General features: G+C 47.1%; 2 protein-coding genes across 19 annotated transcripts in view; one reads left to right on the top strand and one right to left on the bottom strand.

Annotated features, from left to right (window-relative positions):
* The window catches only part of CHRAC1 (chromatin accessibility complex subunit 1), a 237,913-nt gene that overhangs the window by 76,257 nt on the left and 140,731 nt on the right, over positions 1 to 20,925 (bottom strand). The gene's annotated exons all lie outside the window — the stretch shown is intronic.
* PTK2 (protein tyrosine kinase 2) overlaps positions 1 to 20,925 on the top strand; it is a gene marked incomplete at its 3' end in the record, with an annotated part of 231,814 nt that overhangs the window by 192,081 nt on the left and 18,808 nt on the right. For all 18 annotated transcript variants that reach the window (XM_081266332.1, XM_081266331.1, XM_081266330.1 and 15 more), the window contains 4 exons: positions 5,233 to 5,344; positions 11,297 to 11,383; positions 13,976 to 14,113; positions 15,025 to 15,156. In XM_081266332.1, coding sequence (XP_081122458.1) covers positions 5,233 to 5,344; positions 11,297 to 11,383; positions 13,976 to 14,113; positions 15,025 to 15,156 — 469 coding nt within the window. The remainder of the gene's footprint in view (positions 1 to 5,232; positions 5,345 to 11,296; positions 11,384 to 13,975; positions 14,114 to 15,024; positions 15,157 to 20,925) is intronic.

The raw sequence follows: 20,925 nt of genomic DNA, 5'->3' as shown, positions 1-20,925 counted from the left end.
TCCCCACCCTGCTCAATTCTGCAGGCTTGTTTTCCGCACAGATGCCAGGAAGCTCTCGGAAAGGTCAGCTCCGTTCCTTTGTGATGAGGCAAAGTTGAGTAATTACAAGAGATCATGTTTCAAAACTGGCATTCCCATGAACTTGCCAGAGCAAGCCATTCCCTCCCACTTTTTTTCCTTCAAATTTATTGCACTATAAACCCAGACTGATTTTTATGTCCAAAGTAAATTTTGTGATATCATTGCTTTGTTTAGGTGGTCAAAGTCCAGTCTTTTTTAAAAGTGAAAGTTCTTCCCTCCATATTAAATAAAGCAGAGAACATTTCTTATTTAAAGAAATATAGTTTTGTAGTTTCAAAGAGGAGAGTTCACATCACGGTCAATCTTGAGACACAGGCTACACAGAAAGGAAATAGATAAACATTCCTTTCTTTTCTTGTGGCTGTAAGGCGGCTCCAAGCACTGAACCATCTAGCATTTCCTTCAGAGTTTCTCCAGGTCTTCTCCAATGCATGGTCCTTCATCTGCCAGCCTTCTTCTCACTGCGGGCCTGGCAGGGAGAGCTCTGTGACTGCATGGCCCACCAGGGGTGCAGTCCCTTTCCTCTGAAAGTGCTTGGACAACCCAAACATCAGCCACTCTGCATTGATGGGCCTTTTCTGTTCCTGAAATCTGTCCTTGCTAGAGATTTGTTTGTGTATCCTGCTGGGAATGGGGGACTCAATAGACCACGTTCTTGTTCGCCATCAAAATACCTTACAAGTGAATTCACATTGGATGCTCTGGAAGTAAGACCCTCCCATGCCCACTCAGGGAGCCTGAGACCCACTTTCACAGGGGTAATGCAACCAGATGAAAATCAGCCACTCTCCCACGTTTTTATGTCCTTTAAGTGTGAATTGGCTACTTGGGCAATTCTTTCTTTTAAAATGAAGGAGCTGGGCTGGGGATGTGGCTCAAGCGGTAGCGCGCTCGCCTGGCATGCGTGCGGCCCGGGTTCGATCCTCAGCACCACATACCAACAAAGATGTTGTGTCCGCCGAGAACTAAAAAATGAATGTTGGGAATTCTCTCTCTCTCTCTCTCTCTCTCTCTCTCTCTCTCTCTCTCCTAACTCTCTCCTCTCTCACTCTCTCTTTAAAAAAAATAAAAAATAAAAAAAAATAAAATGAAGGAGCTGAAAACAAATTCTAAGTTCTCCTTTGCCCTCTTCAGGACTCTCTTCCTAGATGGGCCCTGTGGATAAATGGACATAGTTATCAAGTGCACTCGTGTTTGAAGCAACAAGTTTCAGCTCTTATTGTTCTATCTCTTTGCAAGCATAAGACTTTGAAACCACCATTCTAGGAAAAACCACGAGGGCTCCCTGCCAGTTCATATTCAGCAGCTGAAAGCTTCCAAGTGTAATGAATAGCTACTAAAAATATTGAGAGTTTGGGAAAATATGCTTCAGCTTGATCTCCATGACCCTGTGCACATTCTAGTGTTGCCCTTGGTTCCTCAGCAGATGCAAATGCAGGAGAGCAGCTCAGCGTTGTCTTCTGGTGCCTTCCTCCTCCATCTAGGGACTAGCCTTTTGTGAGTGATTTATATTCCTGTCTACTCTAAACAACAGATTATGGTTACTCTATTGATATGCTATTTCTGGAAATTGTAGGAATTCTCTTCCTAGTTGTTTTGTGTCTCTGAAGCACAGACTGGTGTGCTTAGCTAAAGAAATTTGGGGTCTGGGGCTGTGGCTCAGTGGTAGAGTGCTTGCCTAGCCCATGGGAGGCACTGGATCTGATCCTCAGCACCACATAAATCTAAATAAGTAAGATAAAGGTATTGTGTCCATCTACAACTAAAAATATATTTAAAAAGAAAAGAAATTTTGGAATATCTGGTGTGCACATGCTGTGCAACTGAGAAGAGGAATGGAAACCCATCTGACAGGCGCAGGAAGCCTAAGCTTATAACCTAAACCGGGCACTGAGGCAGCAGTGGTTAAGGGCTCAAGGGAAGATTCATAGGTGAACTCAGCAGGCTAGAGAAAAGGGGAAGTGACTTTCAGTGGGTGGGGAGGTTGGTTGGCCAGGTGGGACCTCAGGAAATCTCCTTATGCAAGGGATTTCACAATTCTGGACGCAATCTTTGGGACACAGCCACAAGATTAGACAACCCATGTGACATAAAATGGCACAGTGGGACCCATTTAAAGTAGAGTTGTCTTGCCTGGAAGAAATGTCCTGTTTAGTCTTATAGCAGCTTGCCTGTATTTTAATCATATGAAGAAATAAAAGAAAGGACTTTTTAAAGTTATTTTGTGTTGATTTTTTTCCCTTGATTTTTTTAAAGACTTTAAAAGCTTTTAAGGTTTTTTTTTTTTTTTTTTTTTTTTTTAAGCCTTAAAATGTTAGGATTCAGGTTCTGCTATTTGCTTTAAGGGTCAGGTGATGAAGAGCACGGCACCTGGAAACTGCTAAAGGGATGTGCTTCTCCCTAGGGCCAGTTGGGACTGTGCTGTGGTCTCAGACTGACTCTGATCCCTAGGAACCATCTCAAAGAAAGCAGCCTGTGTGCAGGCCTCTCCTGATTCACCATTGGCCAGTGCTGGAGGCTTGCAGTGTGGTCCTCCACACTGGACAGCAGACCCGCTCTGCTCCTGGGCGTCACTTGGCCACTCCTGGCAATTCTTCATGCATGTTGTGATTCAGGGCCATGCCAGTTCTGAACATGTACGGACAGCCTGAAGGGAGTTGGAAGCTTGGGGAAGATGTTATGGAGGACATTTGAGACATAAGTCAGGCATGGCCAGGCAGAGGAGAGAAAGGTGTTCCAGGAGAGGTGGTGGAGAATATGATGGCCCCTCTTCCTGGCTCGGAGGAAGAGGGGAACGAAGAGAGCACCCACATCACTTTGGAAGAGTGAACTACCACGGATACCCGTCTCCATCCTCCCCAACAGCCTTGGAGGGCTGTACCTTTGTTCTGTGCCCTGAGACATTAAGGGGCATCTGCCAGGTTTCTGCTGTGGAGCTGTTTTAGCTCCTGCCCAAGACTCACCTGTCCCCGATGGTGGCAACGTTCTTGGCTAGCTGGAGGCGCCGGTATCAGTAACTATTCTAGCAGGTTCATGGAAGTTGCACTGTAAACACTTCAGTAAGAGATTGGATGGTTGCTCTTTTCATGCCTCAAGCTCTAATTGCTGCTTAACTCATTTGAAATACTTGCAGCGCCTGTGGGAATGCTAGCCGTTAGCCATTGGGCGATGCTATTTGATGGGGATTTGGGCAGAGTTCTTTTCATTTTTAAAAGCTTCTTGGGTTTTGGTGCACTTTACAGAGATTGTCTGAATTTTATTTTATCTTTACAGTAACCCTCAAGGTCAGTAAGTAGTTAGGGGTGGTTAGGGAGGCGCCTCGTTTTGTGGATGAGGTGTGGAGGGATCAAGTTGTCTGGTCACAGCCTGTCTGTGGCAGAACTTGAACCCCACATCAGTCTGACTCAGACCTCAGGCTCCTTCCCTGTACCTAACTACTCATCACAGCTGTCATTACTGATGAGCTGAGTCCCAGCCAAGTCACTTATCTGCTGGGTCCTTGGAATGTGTGTGTCTCACCCACTCACTGTGGATCCTTTGTTCATCCAGCAGATGCCTAAGTGTCAACTATGTGGCAGGCATGGTTTCAAAGTGTAACATGGGGCTCTAGGTCATGAACGTGAAGATGTTTATTTCCACACAGAGTGGACAGAGTGCACTGCCAAGTGTTAGTCATGTAATGCTTATGTGCTGGGATGGGTTTGCCCTGGTAGCTTGCTAGAAATCCTCTTCCTGGCTTCTACAGGGCCTGTAATGGCACTGGGCTGATGCCTGTGCAGCCAGGAACACTCCAGACAGAACCTACCCTCCTTCTCTGCAAGGGCACTGCTATTCTCTTTCTGGCTATTGAGTCTCCCTTTACCCTGAACCAGAGCACCTTAAACACATGCCCAGGGCTCCCTCCCCAAACGCTGCCTGGGTTCACCTGGAACTCACCCTCGGCCAGGTGCCCAGAGTACCTTTCTTGGGAGGCTGCTGAGGGATTCTTGCATGTTATGGAGGTGGCTTGGCGTTTTTTTGCTTGACCACAGTCTTTAAGTGGGAATGAAACCAGAGGCTGGGAGGAGAGGGTGGGCCTCAGCCTTGAAAGCTTTTCTTTAAAGTGGTAATACGATCCTTGCCTTGAGGAGAATGTTTCCTTTCCTTTTGAGGAAAAATGTCTTTAAGGTCTGCAGTGATGGTTTTCTGACTCAGGGCAGCTAGGAAATGAATCTTGTCTGTCCTCCTGATTGGGAAGGTGCCTGAGTGAGAGCCAGGCTCCACCTCTACAGGAATGTCTTTATGAACAGTTGAACAAATTCCCAGATTAGAAAGAGTCTCTGCCGCTGATGTCACTCTTTCCTGAATAATTCTGGGTGGTTATTTACTGCATTCTGCCTGCCAGGGGCCAGAAACTTTGAATGAGCTGTATTATTAGAACTTGGAGCTACAGGCACGTAGGAAAGCACTATCTGCCGCTTAGGCTTAGGATGAGAGTTTCAAAGACCCACTGGGCCCACTGAGCCTGGGGGGTGCGTGTGGCCTGGGGAGCTAGCTAAGCCTCGCCCCGCCCCCTCTGCCTGAGAAGTCGAAGTCTTGGCAGTCTTGTGGGACCTCAACCTCTGCACAGCCAGGGTAAGTGTAGCGCTTCCAGCTCAGGGCAGATGGTATTTTCTGAAGCACTTGTAAGTGTTGTTGTAGTCTTCCTTATTTTCCTGGCCAGATAAAGTACTTTTTAAGCTGAGAATTAGTAGGACTACTGTACTGAGCAATTGAGGAAGTTGTTGGCCAACTTGCTAATTGATCACATAACGTGCTGGTGAGTTCATATTCTGTGGGAGTGTGTCTGTCTAGATTTTGCCTCGTGTGTAGCTGCTTGACGAGGGCTGTGTGGGATTGCTCGGGTCTTTCTGATCTGCTCAGAGTGCACTTCGGTGTATAGATGCTTCCCCTTGGCCAGTCCTCCACTCTCACCAGCCTCTCTCTTCCCTGTGCCCCTGAGAACCAAGGCTGCTCTAGCGTCCTGGCTCAGGGTTAGGAACCCAATGCGGCATTCCCCTTTCTTTATGAGTGTCCTCCACTAGGGTCCAGGTGTGTTCCTGGAGGGGCAGGGTGGGCTATGACGGGTGCTGCTGTGGCTCTCAGCCCCCTGATTCAGTATGTTTTCTCTAGCACCATCCTGGAGGAAGAGAAGGCTCAGCAGGAAGAACGGATGAGGATGGAGTCCAGAAGACAGGCCACCGTGTCTTGGGACTCTGGAGGGTCCGACGAAGCACCACCCAAGGTAGCCACCATCCCCACCCCAGCTGGGGGTGACTCTTTAAGTGCCTTCTGAAGTCTGTGCTGTAGGTAGCTGTTTCCTTTGAGGAGAAAAGAGCACGGTTGCAACCAGTGTTCCCTTCGTCCCTCTGCAGGTCACCCTCTTGTGTTCCTTTCCATAATTTGCATTTCAGATGGAGGCTGTTGGTGACCGAAGAGTATGCTCCCTTTCCTCTGCACCTCCCTCCTCCACCGTGGAGGAACCTTTTCTTTCATTGACTGTCAGGGGTCTCCCTAATAATCGGTCATGAAACTGGGCCACAGACGCCTCATGTTTCACTGTATTATAAATGAGTCCAGTCCCACCTGACCATGTCCCCTTTGCTTTGTCTCCATTTGCTGAGAACACCATGCACATTTTCTGCCTGTGGCTGGGGTATCTGTGTGGGAGCTCGTGGCTCTTGCTTTCCTTCCTCAGAGAGGCCTGCCTTGCACCTTGCCTGCACACTGTCCCCGGGTCCCTCCTCCTTTTGTCTTCTCCCACCCAGGAGCGCAGCTATAGCCTTCTGCCATGGCTGGGGTTTCAGTAGAGTTGGCCCCTGATGCTTTGAGTGATCGAGTCTTTCTGCGCCATTCCAAAGAGTGGCTTTTCACACCATGGTGTACTGGCCGTGAACATGCCTATCAGACCTTTTTCTGGAAAGCCAAAAAATAACAGGCTTTTTTGCAGTTAATAGTTACTTGTTCTTTGATAATTGATTAGTTAAAAATATGGCTTTAATTAAGTATTCATCTTCTTTTTAAAAACTATTCACAAATCTGCCAACACAATATAATTTAAGTATTGAACCATTCAACATGATGCCTGAAAACTTATTTTCTTGTTGAGCCATGTAGCAGTAAACCTGGCATCACATTGAAGATGAGCATGGGTAGTGAGCACAGTCCTGCAGAATAGAGGGGTGAAGGGGCCTCCGCCCAGCCCCTCTGCAGAGAAAGAAAAGCACCCCACTCCAGGGAAGGCCCAAGCATTCCTCTGTTGTTCCTAGTTTAACAACAGCATGACTCCTTGGTTCCCACGGAGCCCCTCTTCCTGGTCTTCACAGTTGGCCTGTGTTTTAATTCTGTAGCAGCTGCACAATGGCACTGTGCTGGGAGGCAGGAGAATCGTGTCTTGATCACGCTGTGCTGCCGATTAGGGTAGTTACCTCCATACTGCACACCTCACTTTCCTCCTCCAGCCAGCGGGACGTGCTGTGAGATCATTCACCCTTCGGCTCTCCTCTTGGCACACTGAAGTATAGAAACCTCAGTGTTCTGTGACAAGCACCACACGGTGCCACACTGCCTGCCCCGGAACTCATGGAATTGAAGAACTTTTTTCATCTAAATGTTTCTTTCTCTCCTGTCTCTCTCTCTCTCCCTTCCTCCCTTCTCTTCCTCTGATGTGCTGTGGATAGAACCCAGGGCCTCCCCGGTGTCAGGCAGGCTCTCTATTACTGAGCCACATACCAGCCTGTAAGCATCTTTTTATATCCCAATCTGTTGGTTTATCATTTATATTTGACTTTTAAATTAGGGCCACGAGGTAGAGCTGGCTTGGCTTTTCTTGGTTTAGCATACAAGAGCCATTGCACTGATCTTTTTAAACATCGTTCTGTCTCTTGCTTTCACTTTCTCTTTCTTTGAAATGTCTTTGGAATGTGCATCTGAAGCCCTTGTCTACAGGCGGAAGGTTCTTCCCTGTACCACACGTGTTTGCAGCAGCAGCCATCTGCCTGGTCCTGTCAGCCAGACTTGGGACGTCATCACAGGTGTGGGGTGATCCCAGGCAGCGAGCCGTGCTCTCCTCTACACCAGGCAGAATCAAGTCTCATGTGCAGTGTGTTCCTTCCCAGAGTTCACTGTCAGGGTCAGGTTCTGCATTTATGGTCACAGTCCTTGCCGTTTCTAAAGTGAGTCTGTTATTCCGAGGTAGTGGGCCAGCACTGTGGTTTACTCTGCCCCACAAGATGGGGACTCTGTGGATCCCGTGGGTTTTCCTCACTCCAACTGTGATACCTCAGGATATATCCCACTTGGATTTCCTGACTTTGTAGATAAATTTTGTGTACTAGTAAAACATGGGGCTGGGGGTACAGCTATGTGGCAGAGCGCTTGCCTAGTGCTGGTTCAGTCCCCAACACTGCACCAAAAAAACAAACAAAAAAATTTTAATATGGCTTCATTGGGTTTTTTTTTTTTTTGTCATTGATTTGTTTTTTAATATGTTTTTTAGTCTTAAATGACACCATATCTTTAGTTTATGTGGTGCTGAGGATCGACCCAGTGCCTCACACATGCTAGGCAAGTGCTCTACTGCTGAGCTGCAGCCCCAGTCCCGTGGCTTCCTTAGTTTTTTAAGCAGAAATGTCTTTCTCCTATCCAAGACTCAACAGCTTCACTGTACTTCATGGCTAAGGCTTACAGCCGGGCGGCAGCTCCCAGGCAGAGTTCTGCCCGAGGGCCTGGGCCCATCCTCAGTTCTCCTTATCCCACGAACACACTATAGGAGGCCACGTTTCTTCCCAGTGGTTGCAGTCCTGGAAAGTAAACTGACAGACCCCGCAAAGTGTCACATGTGTTTTGTCACCTAGATGAAGTTGAGTGACATGGGAATCCCTATGTTTGCTGGAAACTGCCCACCAGTCCCCCACCCAGTCCTCGTGGCTGACAGGAGTACCTCACAAGTGCCCTGCATGCCCCGAGGGTTGCCCTATCTTTCTCTCATCCCCCTCAGGAGAGTTGGCAAAATCCCCTCCACCACACATTCTTTCAGGTGAAAACCCCAGTTTTCTTGGAGGGGGAGGTGCATTGACCCTCCCGGGTCACAGTGCTCGGCGACATGGACACTGTCTTAATGACAGCTAGAATCTGGCTTGGCACCCACCTTTTTCCTGGCCTTGACCTTGGTCCTCTCCACAGCATTAGACTCTGGGCACCCTTGGTGCAGTTACTTCATCGTCATAGAACCTTTCCATCTTCTTACCTGTTATTTTGAAATGGAGCCTTATAGGTTTTATCACTTACCTCTATTTTTTTGAGTCACTGCAAGATGGTTTTTTGTTTGTTTGGGGTTTTTTTAGAGCTTTTGCCATTTTTATTTCTTTGCTATGTTCCTTTTTGTTTGAGTCAAGTGCACTTCTCATATAGAAGCATGATGGCGCAGCAGATTTTAGAATTCTGCCATTACTAGCTATGTGACTTTATTCAAATCACCTGCCTTCTCTGAGCCTACGTAAAATGTATGGCTCATCGACAGATTTTACTTGTACGTAAAAGCCCTTCAGAGGTTATGTGCAGTATACACTGAGTAAATGGCGGCTGTTTGTATTTCTGCACCTTTTACTTCTGTGCCATTTTCAGAATTTAAGCTGTGGATGTTGCCCTGTGTCTGGGAAGCTCCGTCTGTTGCCCCAGCTCTTGGCTCTGCGTCCTTCCACACAGGATCCAGGACGTCTTTCCTGCGCAGCCGTTATGGTACTGCTTACTTATTGGCACGTTCCTCTAAACAGCTCTTGCCACAGCAGTCTCAGTGTACAGAGGAAGTCACACTCTTCCCTTTGAAACCTCTTTTAAATCACCACAACCACTTTTTCAAATTAAATCTTTCAAGATGTAAATCTGCATACAGCCCCTTAGCCCCAAGGAACACACTTTGTAAGCTGCCGCTTTGGCAGGAGTAGAGAGGAACCTAGAACACCCCATCAGACCGTTTCCTGCTGCAGGAGTCTTTGAGGAGTTCATGCTCACATTCAGTTAAGTTTGGAGTGGGCCGAATCTCTGAGGGGCTGAGGGGTAAGGGAACCTTCCTGTCCTCAGGAAGTCAGTGGCTCCTTGGTAGGCCGAAGCGAGTATAGAAATGCTGGCCCTGCCCCTGAGTAAAGGGGAGCAGAGGACCTGAGTTTCCCCAAGGCCGGCAGGACCAGGAGACCTTTGTTAAAGACTCACGGGATGGGAAGTGTCCCGCAGGTGGAGATGTGGATGTTCCAGGCCTTGGGCACAGTGCAAGAGCAAAGCCTGAGTCCACCCAGCACCAGTGCCAGAGGACATGGTGCCACAGAGTCTTCAGTGTCCCGCTTGCTGGACGCCAGTCCAAGTCCTTTATACTCTGGTCTTAACTCCTCTGAGACCAGTGTATTCCCACCTGGTTGAATCCCTGTGTCATGTAAGACCTTGTGGACTTCCCTTGTTTTCCCCTCTTATTTCAAACTAAAGTCTCCCTTTGCTGTGAACTTGAATTCACTTATCTCAGAAGCTGGAATTGAGATCCTCAGTGCTGGAAGGGGCTGGAGAGCTCTTCGGGCTCCACCTGCCTGATAGTGAGGAAGATGAGGCTTGGCAGGTGGATCACTGGCCCAGGAGGGCATGGCAGAGAGCACCAGAGCAGGCAGGTGACAGAGGGCATGCCCAGTATGGCCAGTGTCCTTCACTGGTGGCAGTTTAATAGCTTCATGGGGACAGAATTCATGACCAACCTACCTCCAAGACCATGCACACAGCTTTTCTGTGTGTTCAGAGTTGTGCACCCACTTCCACAGTGACCCCCCCCCCCCAAGTGTCTGGCTCCTCGAGGCACACCCTCCCTGTTGCTATGCCTGCTGTTGCGCGACTCCTACTCTGGACACCCTATGGGTGGAATCACTGTGGTTCCTTGTAAGCAGTTCTTCTCTCAGCACGTGCCAAGGTTCCTCTGTGTCATGGTCTGTGTCAGCACGCAGGGCCACATGGTGCTCCCCTGTAGGTATGCTGCGTGTGTTCTCTCCTGCGGGTAGTCATGCTCCCTCTCTGGCTGCTGCAGATGATGCCTTTGAGAACCGTGTTGGCCCAGATGTGGGCTGCACTTCCCTGCTATGCATCCCCACCTCTGGGGTGCTGGAGCCGTCCCTTGACTGCCCTCCACAGCAGCTGCCCTGGTCTGTATTCCCAGCAGCAGTGCTAAAAGGTTTCCATTTTTCTACATCCTGGATTTTTTTACATTTTCTGTGTTTTCATCAAACCATTGCAGCGATTACAAGCAGAAGCTCACTGTGGTTTCAAGGTGGTGGTGTGCTAGAGCCTCAGGAGCTGAGCACCTTTCCTGTTCTCTCTGGGGGGGTGCTTTTGCCCCCACCACTCTTTAGTAGCACCTTTTGCCATCTCACCGCCAACCTGCTCAGAGTCTCTGTATGTTCAAACGTGTTTCTTAGATAAAGTACTGGCAAGGGCTGTGTCTGGGGCTGGGGCTCAGCAGTAGAGCACTTGTTATTAGCACGTACAAGGTACTGAGTTTGATCCTCAGCACCACATAAAAATAAATAAAATAAAGGTATTGTGTCCAGCTACAACTGGAAGATAGATAAAGTATTGGCAAGCATTTTCTTGCGTCCTTTGGATTGTGTGCTCGCTCTGGGTGGTATTATTTGCAACACACGCTTTGTGTTTTTGATGATGTCCTTCTTACCTTCTCTCCTCCTTTGTTAGGTGTTTTTGGTGTTGTAGTTTAGAAACTGTTGCCTAACCCAGGGTCACAAAGATTTGCCCCTGTGTCCTTTTCCTAAGAATCTTAGAGCTTTCACTCTTTCATTTAGGTTGTGGTCCACCTTCAGTTAATTTTTGTGTGTGATAAAGGAATAATCAGCCTTTTTCACATGCAGGGGTCTTCTTTCATCATTGAAATATCTTAGCATTTTTATTGTTGCTTTTTAAAAATATATTTTTCTTTAGTTGTAGATGAATACAATGACTTTATTTTATTTATTTATTTTTATGTGGTGCTGAGGATCAAACCCAGTGCCTCACACATGTTAGGTGAGCACTCTGCCACCAAGCCACAACCCCAGCTCTTTATCATTGCTTTTAACCAAGCTGTTTGTTAGAGGTATATTTTCCTATTATTTCTGTAAAACTTAGACCTGTAAATGTTCATTCTTATGATACACTGTTGATTTCTTCACAGCCCAGCAGACCTGGTTACCCTAGTCCGCGCTCCAGTGAAGGATTTTACCCCAGCCCACAGCACATGGTGCAGAGCAATCATTATCAGGTACCGCCATTGCAGAAGTGAAGTGTGTTACTTGGCTTTTCCATACTTTGGTGGTGGGGGAGGTACGTGGTGTGTATATTTCCATTTTGTATTTGTTACTCATTTTGGCGAGTGACCTAGGAAAGTTTTCACCTGGTCATTGCCTACGTGACTGTTGTCTGTGGACACCATGCAAGGCATACATGTCCTCACAGTCTTAATGAGACAGGCTGGTGCCCCAGCAGTTCTTATGCCATTCTCTCCTATTTGCTCTTGCAAGGCACAAGTTGGAACCAGTAGATACGCATTATGCAGAGGTAATACTGAATATCAGTTTTTCCAGAAGACAAATATAAAATTTAAAATGACTGTAACAAATCAGACAAGGTACTGTCTTAGACAGTGGACAGTGTGGAAGGGATGCTGGACGTGCCAGCCAGTACCATGCACAGGTGAGAAAGGAGCACCTTAGTAGAGGACCTAAAGCAGTCAGTAGCATCTGTCTTTGTTCTCGAGGGAAGGGATTAGCTTTTGTTGGCTTGCGTTACCTGCTGTGAAGTGCACAAGTCTGGGTTCTGACCAATGCCAACACTCTTCTGTCCCATGCCCGCCTCCCAGGACAGGCCCCAGAGGCCCCTCGTGCCCTTCACAGAATGTCACACCTGCCCTGGGAGCAGCACTCTTCTGACTTCTGTGGCTTGCTAAGTGCCTAGGCAACACATAAACAGCAAAATAAGACTGTCATCACTGAACAGATGGTCGGTGAGCCTCACCAAGCCGTTTTCCTGTCCCATCAGTGAGGCCAGCTATAGTGCCTTTGCTGGTGTCTCTTTGTATTTCCTTTTAGCCTCAGGTGTCCACTGGTTCTTCCACATGGCCAGTATTATTTAGAAAACAGCTTAAAATTAACACCTATAAGTCAATTCCATTCCTAGTCATCGTGATGAATCTACTGAAAGAGAAATTAGGAAAACTATCCCATTCACAATAGCCTCAAAGAAAATAAAATATGTGGGAATCAAGCTAACAATTAAAACTATGTAACACTAAAGAAATTGAATATACACACACACACGTTGGATTTTTGGAAACTTTTTTTTTTTTTTTTTAATTTTTTATTGGTTGTTCACAACATTACAAAGCTCTTGACATATCATATTTCATATATTAGATTGAAGTGGGTTATGAACCCCCAATTTTACCCCCAATGCAGATTGCAGAATCACGTCGGTTACACATCCACAATTTTACATAATGCCCTATTAGTAATTGTTGTATTCTGCTACCTTTCGATTTTTGGAAACTTTAGCTGGGCTGTCAGCTTTGGGAAAAGTACCCCAGTTTACCATGTTGAGTTGCTTTGTAGAGAAATTAACAAACGTATTAGTCTAGAAACATTAAACTTAACTTTTTTCCATTGGTACAGGGTTAATGCACTGTATTAAATATGTAAGGTCTTCATGGGTTCGATTATAGAAACTAATAAAGTATTCTCCAAATAATGGGGTGGGGGGAGAAACCAGCTTTAAATAATTCAAAATTTCTTGTCCTGAGAATTCCTGAAAGTTCTCTGGCAGTATGTGTCATTTTTCACCCAAACTAGTAGCAACACAGCATTTTGTGCTTACTAGGATTTTCTAAGATATTTTTATTCAGAAAAAATGAGAGCTCTCTGTGTATCTTACATAAAGACTTACTGGTTAATGTTGTCCATGTGGGATTTGGTATGATTCATGTCTGGAGACCTAGTAAATGAGCATGAGGTACGTGTGGGTGTTTGAACATATGGATTTGGCTCTGCTTTTTCTCATTAAAAATTTAACTGGCCACCCTGGCCATCCCATACCAGCAGATGCTCTATGTAAGTAGATCCTATGTCTGCTCACTGAGCCTCCATCCAGAGGGGGCCTGTGGGGAAAGACCCCTCAGCTCTCCTCACACCTGGAGTTCTCCATGTCCCACTGTGAGAAGGCACAACCCCTCCACCATCAGGCCCTCCTTCATTGGAGGACAAGTTTCTTGTGGCTCTGGCACTGGACAGGACGGGGGATTCTGGAGCCAAGTGTGGCACAGCTGTTTTTATGGCTTCCTCTGGCTTTTATATGCAGAGAGAGTCTGATCTGAGCATTTCTATAGTCGTAAAATTCCAAAGTGAATGACTTCTCATTTCCTAGTGCATTTTCTTTAGTTGTCTGATGCAGCCAGACTGCCTTTCTCGGGGCTCTTGTTGAGAGTCCCTTTCCTTGCTCTGCCAGGTTCTATAAGAGCTGCCTGTGTTCTTTGGCTCTTGGTCCCTGTGACCCAAGTACAAAACCGGAACTTGGCTATGACTGTTCTTCAGCTTCTGCTCCCTCTGTACCCAGGGACCTTTGGGGTCACATTGAGCCACTCAGGTAGGCCAGGGCAGTTGCCACACTAGGGTCCTGGCTTGGGTTGCATCTGCACATTGCCCCGTTAGAGAGCTGTTGTCATGTTCAAGGGATTGGGACCTGGACATTCTGGGAGGGGACACCGTCTGCCTAGTATGAAGTGCTCCAGGTCACTTCCCCTGCAAAGCAGAATCACACAGAAGCTGGGTTATGGAAACGTTCCTTCCTCCTGTCCCACTCACAGGTGTCTGGCTACCCTGGTCCACACGGACTCACAGCCATGGCTGGCAGCATCTACCCCGGCCCAGCATCTCTCTTGGACCAATCAGAATCATGGAATCACAGGCCCCAGGAGATACCCCTGTGGCAGCCCAACATGGAGGTAAGTTGTGTTCTTGACTTAGGAAGTGAGACACCTCATATTTCTAAGTCTGACTGCTTGATTTTGAAGACTGAATTCTAAGATCAAGACTCCCCAGCTGCTCAAATGTTTTCTGGTTTTGTGAGGGTTTTTTAAATTAAAAGAAATACCTGAGGGGAGTGCTCAGGTATTTATTAGCACGTGCCTGAGCCCAGAGGAAAGGCAAGCTGACAGGACCAGTTCTTTGGGCTGTGTTCATTTTTATTCAGTTTCCCTAATAAGACCCACTGTCCTAGGGTTGAAAATCATTCATTTGAGTCAGAGAAGATCCACAGCTGTCTGTAGTCCGTGTCCCTTTCCTGGGAGTGCTCGTGGTGAGCGGCTCTGTGATGCTCCATAACTTGTGTGTGTCATGTTCAGTGCTGCTGTCCACGTCCTGATTGTTTCTGCTTTTTGACTATAGGTAATGCTGCCTTCTTTGTACACATTCTCAGTTTATTTCTATAGAACAGAACCCCACAAGCAAGCAAGAAGTAGGTTTTGTTGCAAAAGTGACAGAGATACAGAGGTAGACTTCTTCAAAGAGGAATGGCTCCAGAGCTGGGAATTCCAAGAGAATCTTTTTTTTTTTTTCCTAATTTTTTTTTATTTGTAAATGGACACAATAACTTTATTTTATTTGTTTATTTTTATGTGGTGCCAGGGATCGAACCCAGTGCCTCACACATGCTAGGCAAGCGTTCTACCACTGATCCACAACCCTGGTCCCTCCAAGGGAATCTTTGACACACAGTAAACTTCAGCCTACAGGGACGAGGCTGGAGCATGAGAGGCCCTGTTTCCACCACCCTTGCTGCTTTGCTTTGGTTCAAAGCAGGGGCATGCAAGCAGCCTCATGAGAGTGGGCATGTTGTTTCCATCTTTCCTGCCAGGACTCGGCATCGCTGGACCTGAGAGGAATGGGGCAGGTGTTGCCCGCCCACCTGATGGAAGAGCGACTGATCCGACAGCAGCAGGAAATGGAAGAAGATCAGCGCTGGCTGGAGAAAGAGGAGAGATTTCTGGTAATCATGTTTCAGAGCAGTTTCTTCCACTTTGAAATCCCATTAGGGTCTACTATATTGCATGTAATTGCAAAATTTTTACATTATCCAAAACAGACTTCGTTTCACATCTGGTCCCTGAAATGTGCAGCAGTGAGTCATTTGCTTTCTCAGTTGCTCATCGAGGTCTGTCTTTAGGTTGCATTGTGCTCTGTGGCTTTTCATGACCTCACTGTTCACATCAGAGAATCCCACCTGGTGTCAGCTTGCAGTACTGCAGGGCGCCTGCACTCCTCTGCAGCACGGCCTCACAGCCCTGCCCCAGATGCAGCTGGACTTGGGAATGAGAAATGTCTTCCTTCAGGTGACCTTTAGAAGTCCCTTGGGGACCAAAAGGAAGTGCTGGAGCAGAGAAACCTCTGTGTTCCTAGACACCAAGATTCATTCACTCACTCACTCACTCACTTATTTATTTATTTATTCATTTATTTATTTATTTAAGTTGTCAATGGGTCTTTATTTTTATTTATGTATATGCAGTGCTGAGAATTGAACCCATTGCCTCACACATGCCAGGCAAGCGCTGTACCACTGAGCCCAGCCCCAGCCCAACACCAAGATCCTTTTGGAACTTTCTAAGTTTTATTTTGAGACAGGGTCTTGCTGAGTTACTGAGACTAGCCTCAAACTTGCCGTCCTCCTACCTCAACCAAGTCGCTGGGATCTCAGGTGTGCCCTGCCACATGCAGCTAATGTGAGGCCTTCTGACAGAGGCCTAGACCTGTGTGACCCTTGCTCTACCTAGAATGTGACCAGCCATCCGGGCGGCTTTCTCTGTGTGTGCACAACCCCCATAACACTGGTGATACATCCCCAAGCACTCTAACGCAGGTCACATGATGGCCTATGTGGCTACCTGTGTTCTTCAGTGTGCCCCTCACCCTCCTTCAGCAGCAGGCATCTGAGTCTGCCCTGGCTCCACTTTTCTACCTTCTCCCAGGTGGCTTTACAGCTTGCTTTTAGGTGCTTCAACCATAATGGCTCCTCATTGTCATTGACCTTTTTTAGCTATGTATTCTCTGGGCAAAGGCCATTGATTTTTTAGGAATATCCTGTCATTTTCTAATAATGTATCTCAAGAAGGCCTTTATTGATTTCCTTGGATGCCCAGTTCAGTACTCATTACCTCATTCATATATATGTATATAAAATCTTCCTTTTTTAACATTTTTTTCTAGTTGTAGATGGACACAATACCTTTATTTAATGTTATTTATGTGGTACTGAGGATCAAACCCAGTGCCTCACGCATGCTAGGGAAGCGCTTTACCCCTGAGCCACAACCCTAGCCCCTCCTTTATATCTTGGTTTTTGTCTCCTGAAGCACATGTTGCCTGCCTTTGAATTTGGGGGGTTTTCCTGCATTTTTGTCTCTACCTGCTTTTCTTTCTGAAGTTGTATTTTTCTGTGATAGTTCTCCATGAAGTACAGTCTCGTCTCTGTGTCTTAAACCTACTACATTTTTCTGGAAGATTTCCCCTGTCCAATCATGCACACCTTTCCCTTGGGTAGCGCTCATCCTGTGTTTAGGAAGACGGATACCTGTCTGGGTCTAGGAGGTGATTCTTCCAGGATTTGCTTTGCTTAATTTGGAATTCTGTGGTGGTATTGATAAGTGAGAATGATTTATCCATGGTCATTGCTGTTTTCAAGATCCAAACCTTACTTGTTTCATGGAATGAGGTGAGTGCTCCCTGTCCCATCTCAGATGTGGGCATCAGACTCCAGGTCTGCAACTGAACCTGGAGCATTTCCAACAAACTCTACTCCCCTGGTTCTTAGAAACTGAAGTGTTGTACTTTCTGTCTCTCCTCTCATGTTCGTGTCACATGCTTGGCTCGGATTCCTGAGTCCCTCCTGAGCCTCTCCTCTGCTGTCTACCTTCCAGCTGTCTGAGTCCGTCACCCCACTTCACCCTGGACCAGCCCTGCTCAGTGGGCTCCTTGCAGATTCCTGTGAGCAGCTGTCCCCTTACTCATAGACCTTGTGATCTGATGGGCAGTGCTGGGTGGGTGGTCTGAAAAGAATCTGGAGGGGAGTGTTCCACTGAGGGGCCAGCAGGCTCGATGAGTGGCCAGCTGGGGAGCCAGCCGTTGGAGACTCTGAGTGGAGAGCAGGTTTGGGGTGAGGAAAGTCAGGACAGCTGAGACCCAGGGCATTCCACAGCTGGACAAGGGCTGGGGCGGCCATGTGGTGGAGTGTTCCCATAGCACACATGAGGCCTTAGGTTTAATCCCTGGCACTGCAAAGAAATAAGAATAAATGAACTGAGTTAAAGTCTTCTCTGAAACATTGTCCCCTCCAGGCTATTTCCTACAGTGGTGCAGTAGTATTTTTTTTTTAATATATATATATATATATTTTTTTTTTTAATTGTTAATGGACACAATACTTTTATTTTGTTTATTTATTTTTATGTGGTGCTGAGGATCGAACTCAGTGCCTCGCATGTGCTAGGCCGGTGCTCCACCCCTGAGCCCCAGCCCCAGCCCCATGCAGTAGTATTTCTAACATGTAACCACCCCATCCTTCTGGGTTAAGATCCAGTGGCTGCCAGAGTAAGGGCCTACTATTGCCAGCCCTGTGAGCCAGCCTCCTCTTCTTCCTTGTGAGGCCAGCACTAGTTAATTGTGTAGCAGAAGCTCCACAACTCCTGCCTGACATCCTGTGGCCTCAAGATGGTATGTCCTGAACCACCCTCCCTCCTGTCCCTAACTCAGAAAGAATGGTGCCATGTCTGAGAATCTACTGTCAAAATTTGAGTTCTGCAAACTGGCCATTTTGCCAGGTGCTGGCAGCAGGTGGGCCTCAGTCTGTAGAGAGGCCTTTCTTTCCTACCAAGCCCTGCTTGAAAACAGTAAATTGGCTTCTTTTTTATTACTGTGTGCAGGGTAATTTTCTAATGTGGCACTATACTAAAAAAGGATCTTAACTTTAAAATGAGAGTTCTGTCCATATAAAGCCTGCTTTGTGTTCTGAGAAAGGAAATCAGGAGTGGAGAGCTGTTTTCCCCACACACAGCAGAGCAGTCAGTCCCTAAGAAGGAGGAGTGCCAAGATGGGAGCTAAAGAGTAGCAGTGGACGGTCACTGTCTGAGGACAGCCTCTGCACTGGCTACCGCCCTGCTGCAAACTTCCTGGTCTACGGCTGCAGAGTGTAATCAGAGGAGCCAAAAGTCTAAAGTTTGTCATTTTCTAGAGTAACAGCAACATGAGCATGGAGTCTGTAGCTGTCCAGACCCAGAACAGCTGGAGCTCAGCTTACCCCTGGTGGGAACATGGCTGCTGCCTGTGACCCAGCATTTGCCCTTCTGACATGTGCCCAAGAGGATTAAGCACACATGCCTAGACATAAAAGAATGCTTCCGCAGCTTTTATTTGTGTGGCCAGGAACTGGAAACGACCTCCTCGCCTGCTGGTGTTCATACCATGGAACTCTGTGCAGCATAAGGAAGAGCAGACTGCCCCCCACAAGGCTTCAAGTTCAGTCCACCAGAAAAGAGACAGGCGGGAGTGATCTCGGGCTGGAAGAGAGGTGTGGTCCCTGTACTAGGCCTAGGGCAGGGTGTGTGGGAGCCTGCTGATCCCCTGGTTCATATCTTGATCCAGGTGGTGTGCTTTGCACCTACAGAAACATGTGTTGAGCTATGCACTTTCTAATCAGATTTTTTAAAATATATTTTTATTAGTTGTAGTTGGACATTTATTTATTTATTTATTTCTATGTGGTGCTGAGGATCGAACCCAGGGCCTCGAATGTGCTAGACAATGGCTCTACTGCTGAACCACAACACCAGCCCTATTATTAAATGTTTCTAAAGAGCATATATCTGCTAAGGAACATGGTCAGTTCATCCCAAACATTCTTTATTTATGTGATCTATTTGTATAAGATTTTTAGGGGCTGGGGATGTGGCTCAAGCAGTAGCGCGCTCGCCTGGCATGTGTGTGGCCCAGGTTCGATCCTCAGCACCACATACAAATAAAGATGTTGTGTCCACCTAAAAAATAAATAAATGAATAAATATTTTTTAATGAAAGATTTTTAAATATAAATTGTTGCGTTGTATCTTTGTACATCCTTAGAACTTTTTGTAAGGGGGTGAGAGAGGACTTCACTCAGGCACAGAACAAACCCAGCATCTGACTTTTTTTGTTTGTTTTTTAATATTTTTTTTAGTTGTATATAAACACAGTATCTTTATTTATTTTTATGTGGTGCTGAGGATCAGACCCAGTACCTCACATGTGCTAGGGAAGCACTCTGCCACTGAGCCCCAACCCCAGCCCAGGATCTGCTTTTGATTGGTTTTGCCTACATCACTCCAACCCTCTGTGTGGCATCTTCCATTCAGACAGGCCATGTATGAGGAAGGAGCTTAAACAGGGGTTTCTATTGGTTCCATGGAGCACTAGATGAGTGTAAGTGAAAGAATACGTTAGACATACATGTTTTGTTTGCTTGATTGACTCCCACCTCCACTATTTAAAGGCTGTGTTGCCCCCAGCAACTAAGTGTGCCTTTGCAAGCTTTTGACGCTCACCCGCCCTGCCATGCACTGCCTCAGCAGCAACAGCAACATAGAAGAGGGTTGGCCCATGTCCAGAGGGGCAGAGACAGTCGGCTCAAGGAGGAAGGCCCAGGACACTTTCCCCCACCAGCATCCAGGTGTCCTCAGAAGACAGGGCAGGAGGGACAGAGTTCACCAACCGACAGTTTTCTGCCTATGGGTGGGCAGAGTTTTGACATGCTGCCATATGGTGTGGCACCAGAAGAGAAACCTTCTATGTGGAAGCTCACATCGAGACTCCCAAGTTCCCAGACCTACGCCCAGCAGCAATAATTCCTTTCTTAGAAATCCATCCCAAGAAATCATCAGGGACTTAGTCACAGATCTTTCTTTGTAGAAGGGACATGGGCCCAGGCCACACTGCTTGTCGTGAACTGATTTGAACCCCACCCTGACCTAGAGCCCATGCCCAAGGCTGCCACTTTGTTTTACAGGCCATTCATTGAGGAGGAGGGCTGCCTAGCCCCTCAGTTCTGTTTGAGTTTGCCTCATGCAGGTTTCCACATGAAGGCTACAAACCACTGATGTGGCTTCGCCTTGTGAGCATACGTTAACTCGTGATAACTTCTTCCAGGGAAGAGTAAATGGATTTTATCTTTCCCTTTGGTTTTTTTATAGTTTCTTAATTTCTCTATGGAAACTGTTTGTTTCTCATTGTTGCTTCAGTGACAGTCAAGCCTGACTCCCCCTCCGATAGGATTCTAGCGTGTCCCCTAGAAGTTCACCTGTTGGACCTGAATTCTCAGTACGAAGTGTTGGGAGAGGCCAATACCAGGGTATCGGGCTGTGGGGACGGAGCCCTCCCCAGTGAGTGAGCATCTTTCCCTAGAGATTGGCTCAGGTATCCAGGAAGTAGGCCCCTTCTCCTCTGCCTGTACCCAGCTGCTTTCCACTGTCCACCTTGAGTCGAAGCAGCACCAGCAACAAGCTTTCTCACTGTGTCCTGGGGTTTGGACCCAAGACTTGCATAAAGCTGCCTTTGTTCCTGCAGCCCAGACACTGCCCATGGCTCACCAGCTGGGATGGCTGATTGGATTAATGTGGCTCTTGTTACATTTCCTTGCTGTGTATCTTTTCAGGGGGGTACTCCTGCTAGGAAGTCTGTCCTCCAGGCCAGGGACTGCCTACCTCTGAATTCTCTCCTGGGTGCATTTCCCACC

Source organism: Spermophilus citellus (genome assembly GCF_964194105.1).
Source record: "Spermophilus citellus genome assembly, chromosome: 14".
Taxonomy (NCBI): Eukaryota; Metazoa; Chordata; class Mammalia; order Rodentia; family Sciuridae; genus Spermophilus; species Spermophilus citellus.
The sequence above is the reverse complement of the archived record's forward strand: the minus strand, read 5'-3'. Positions and strand labels throughout refer to the sequence as shown.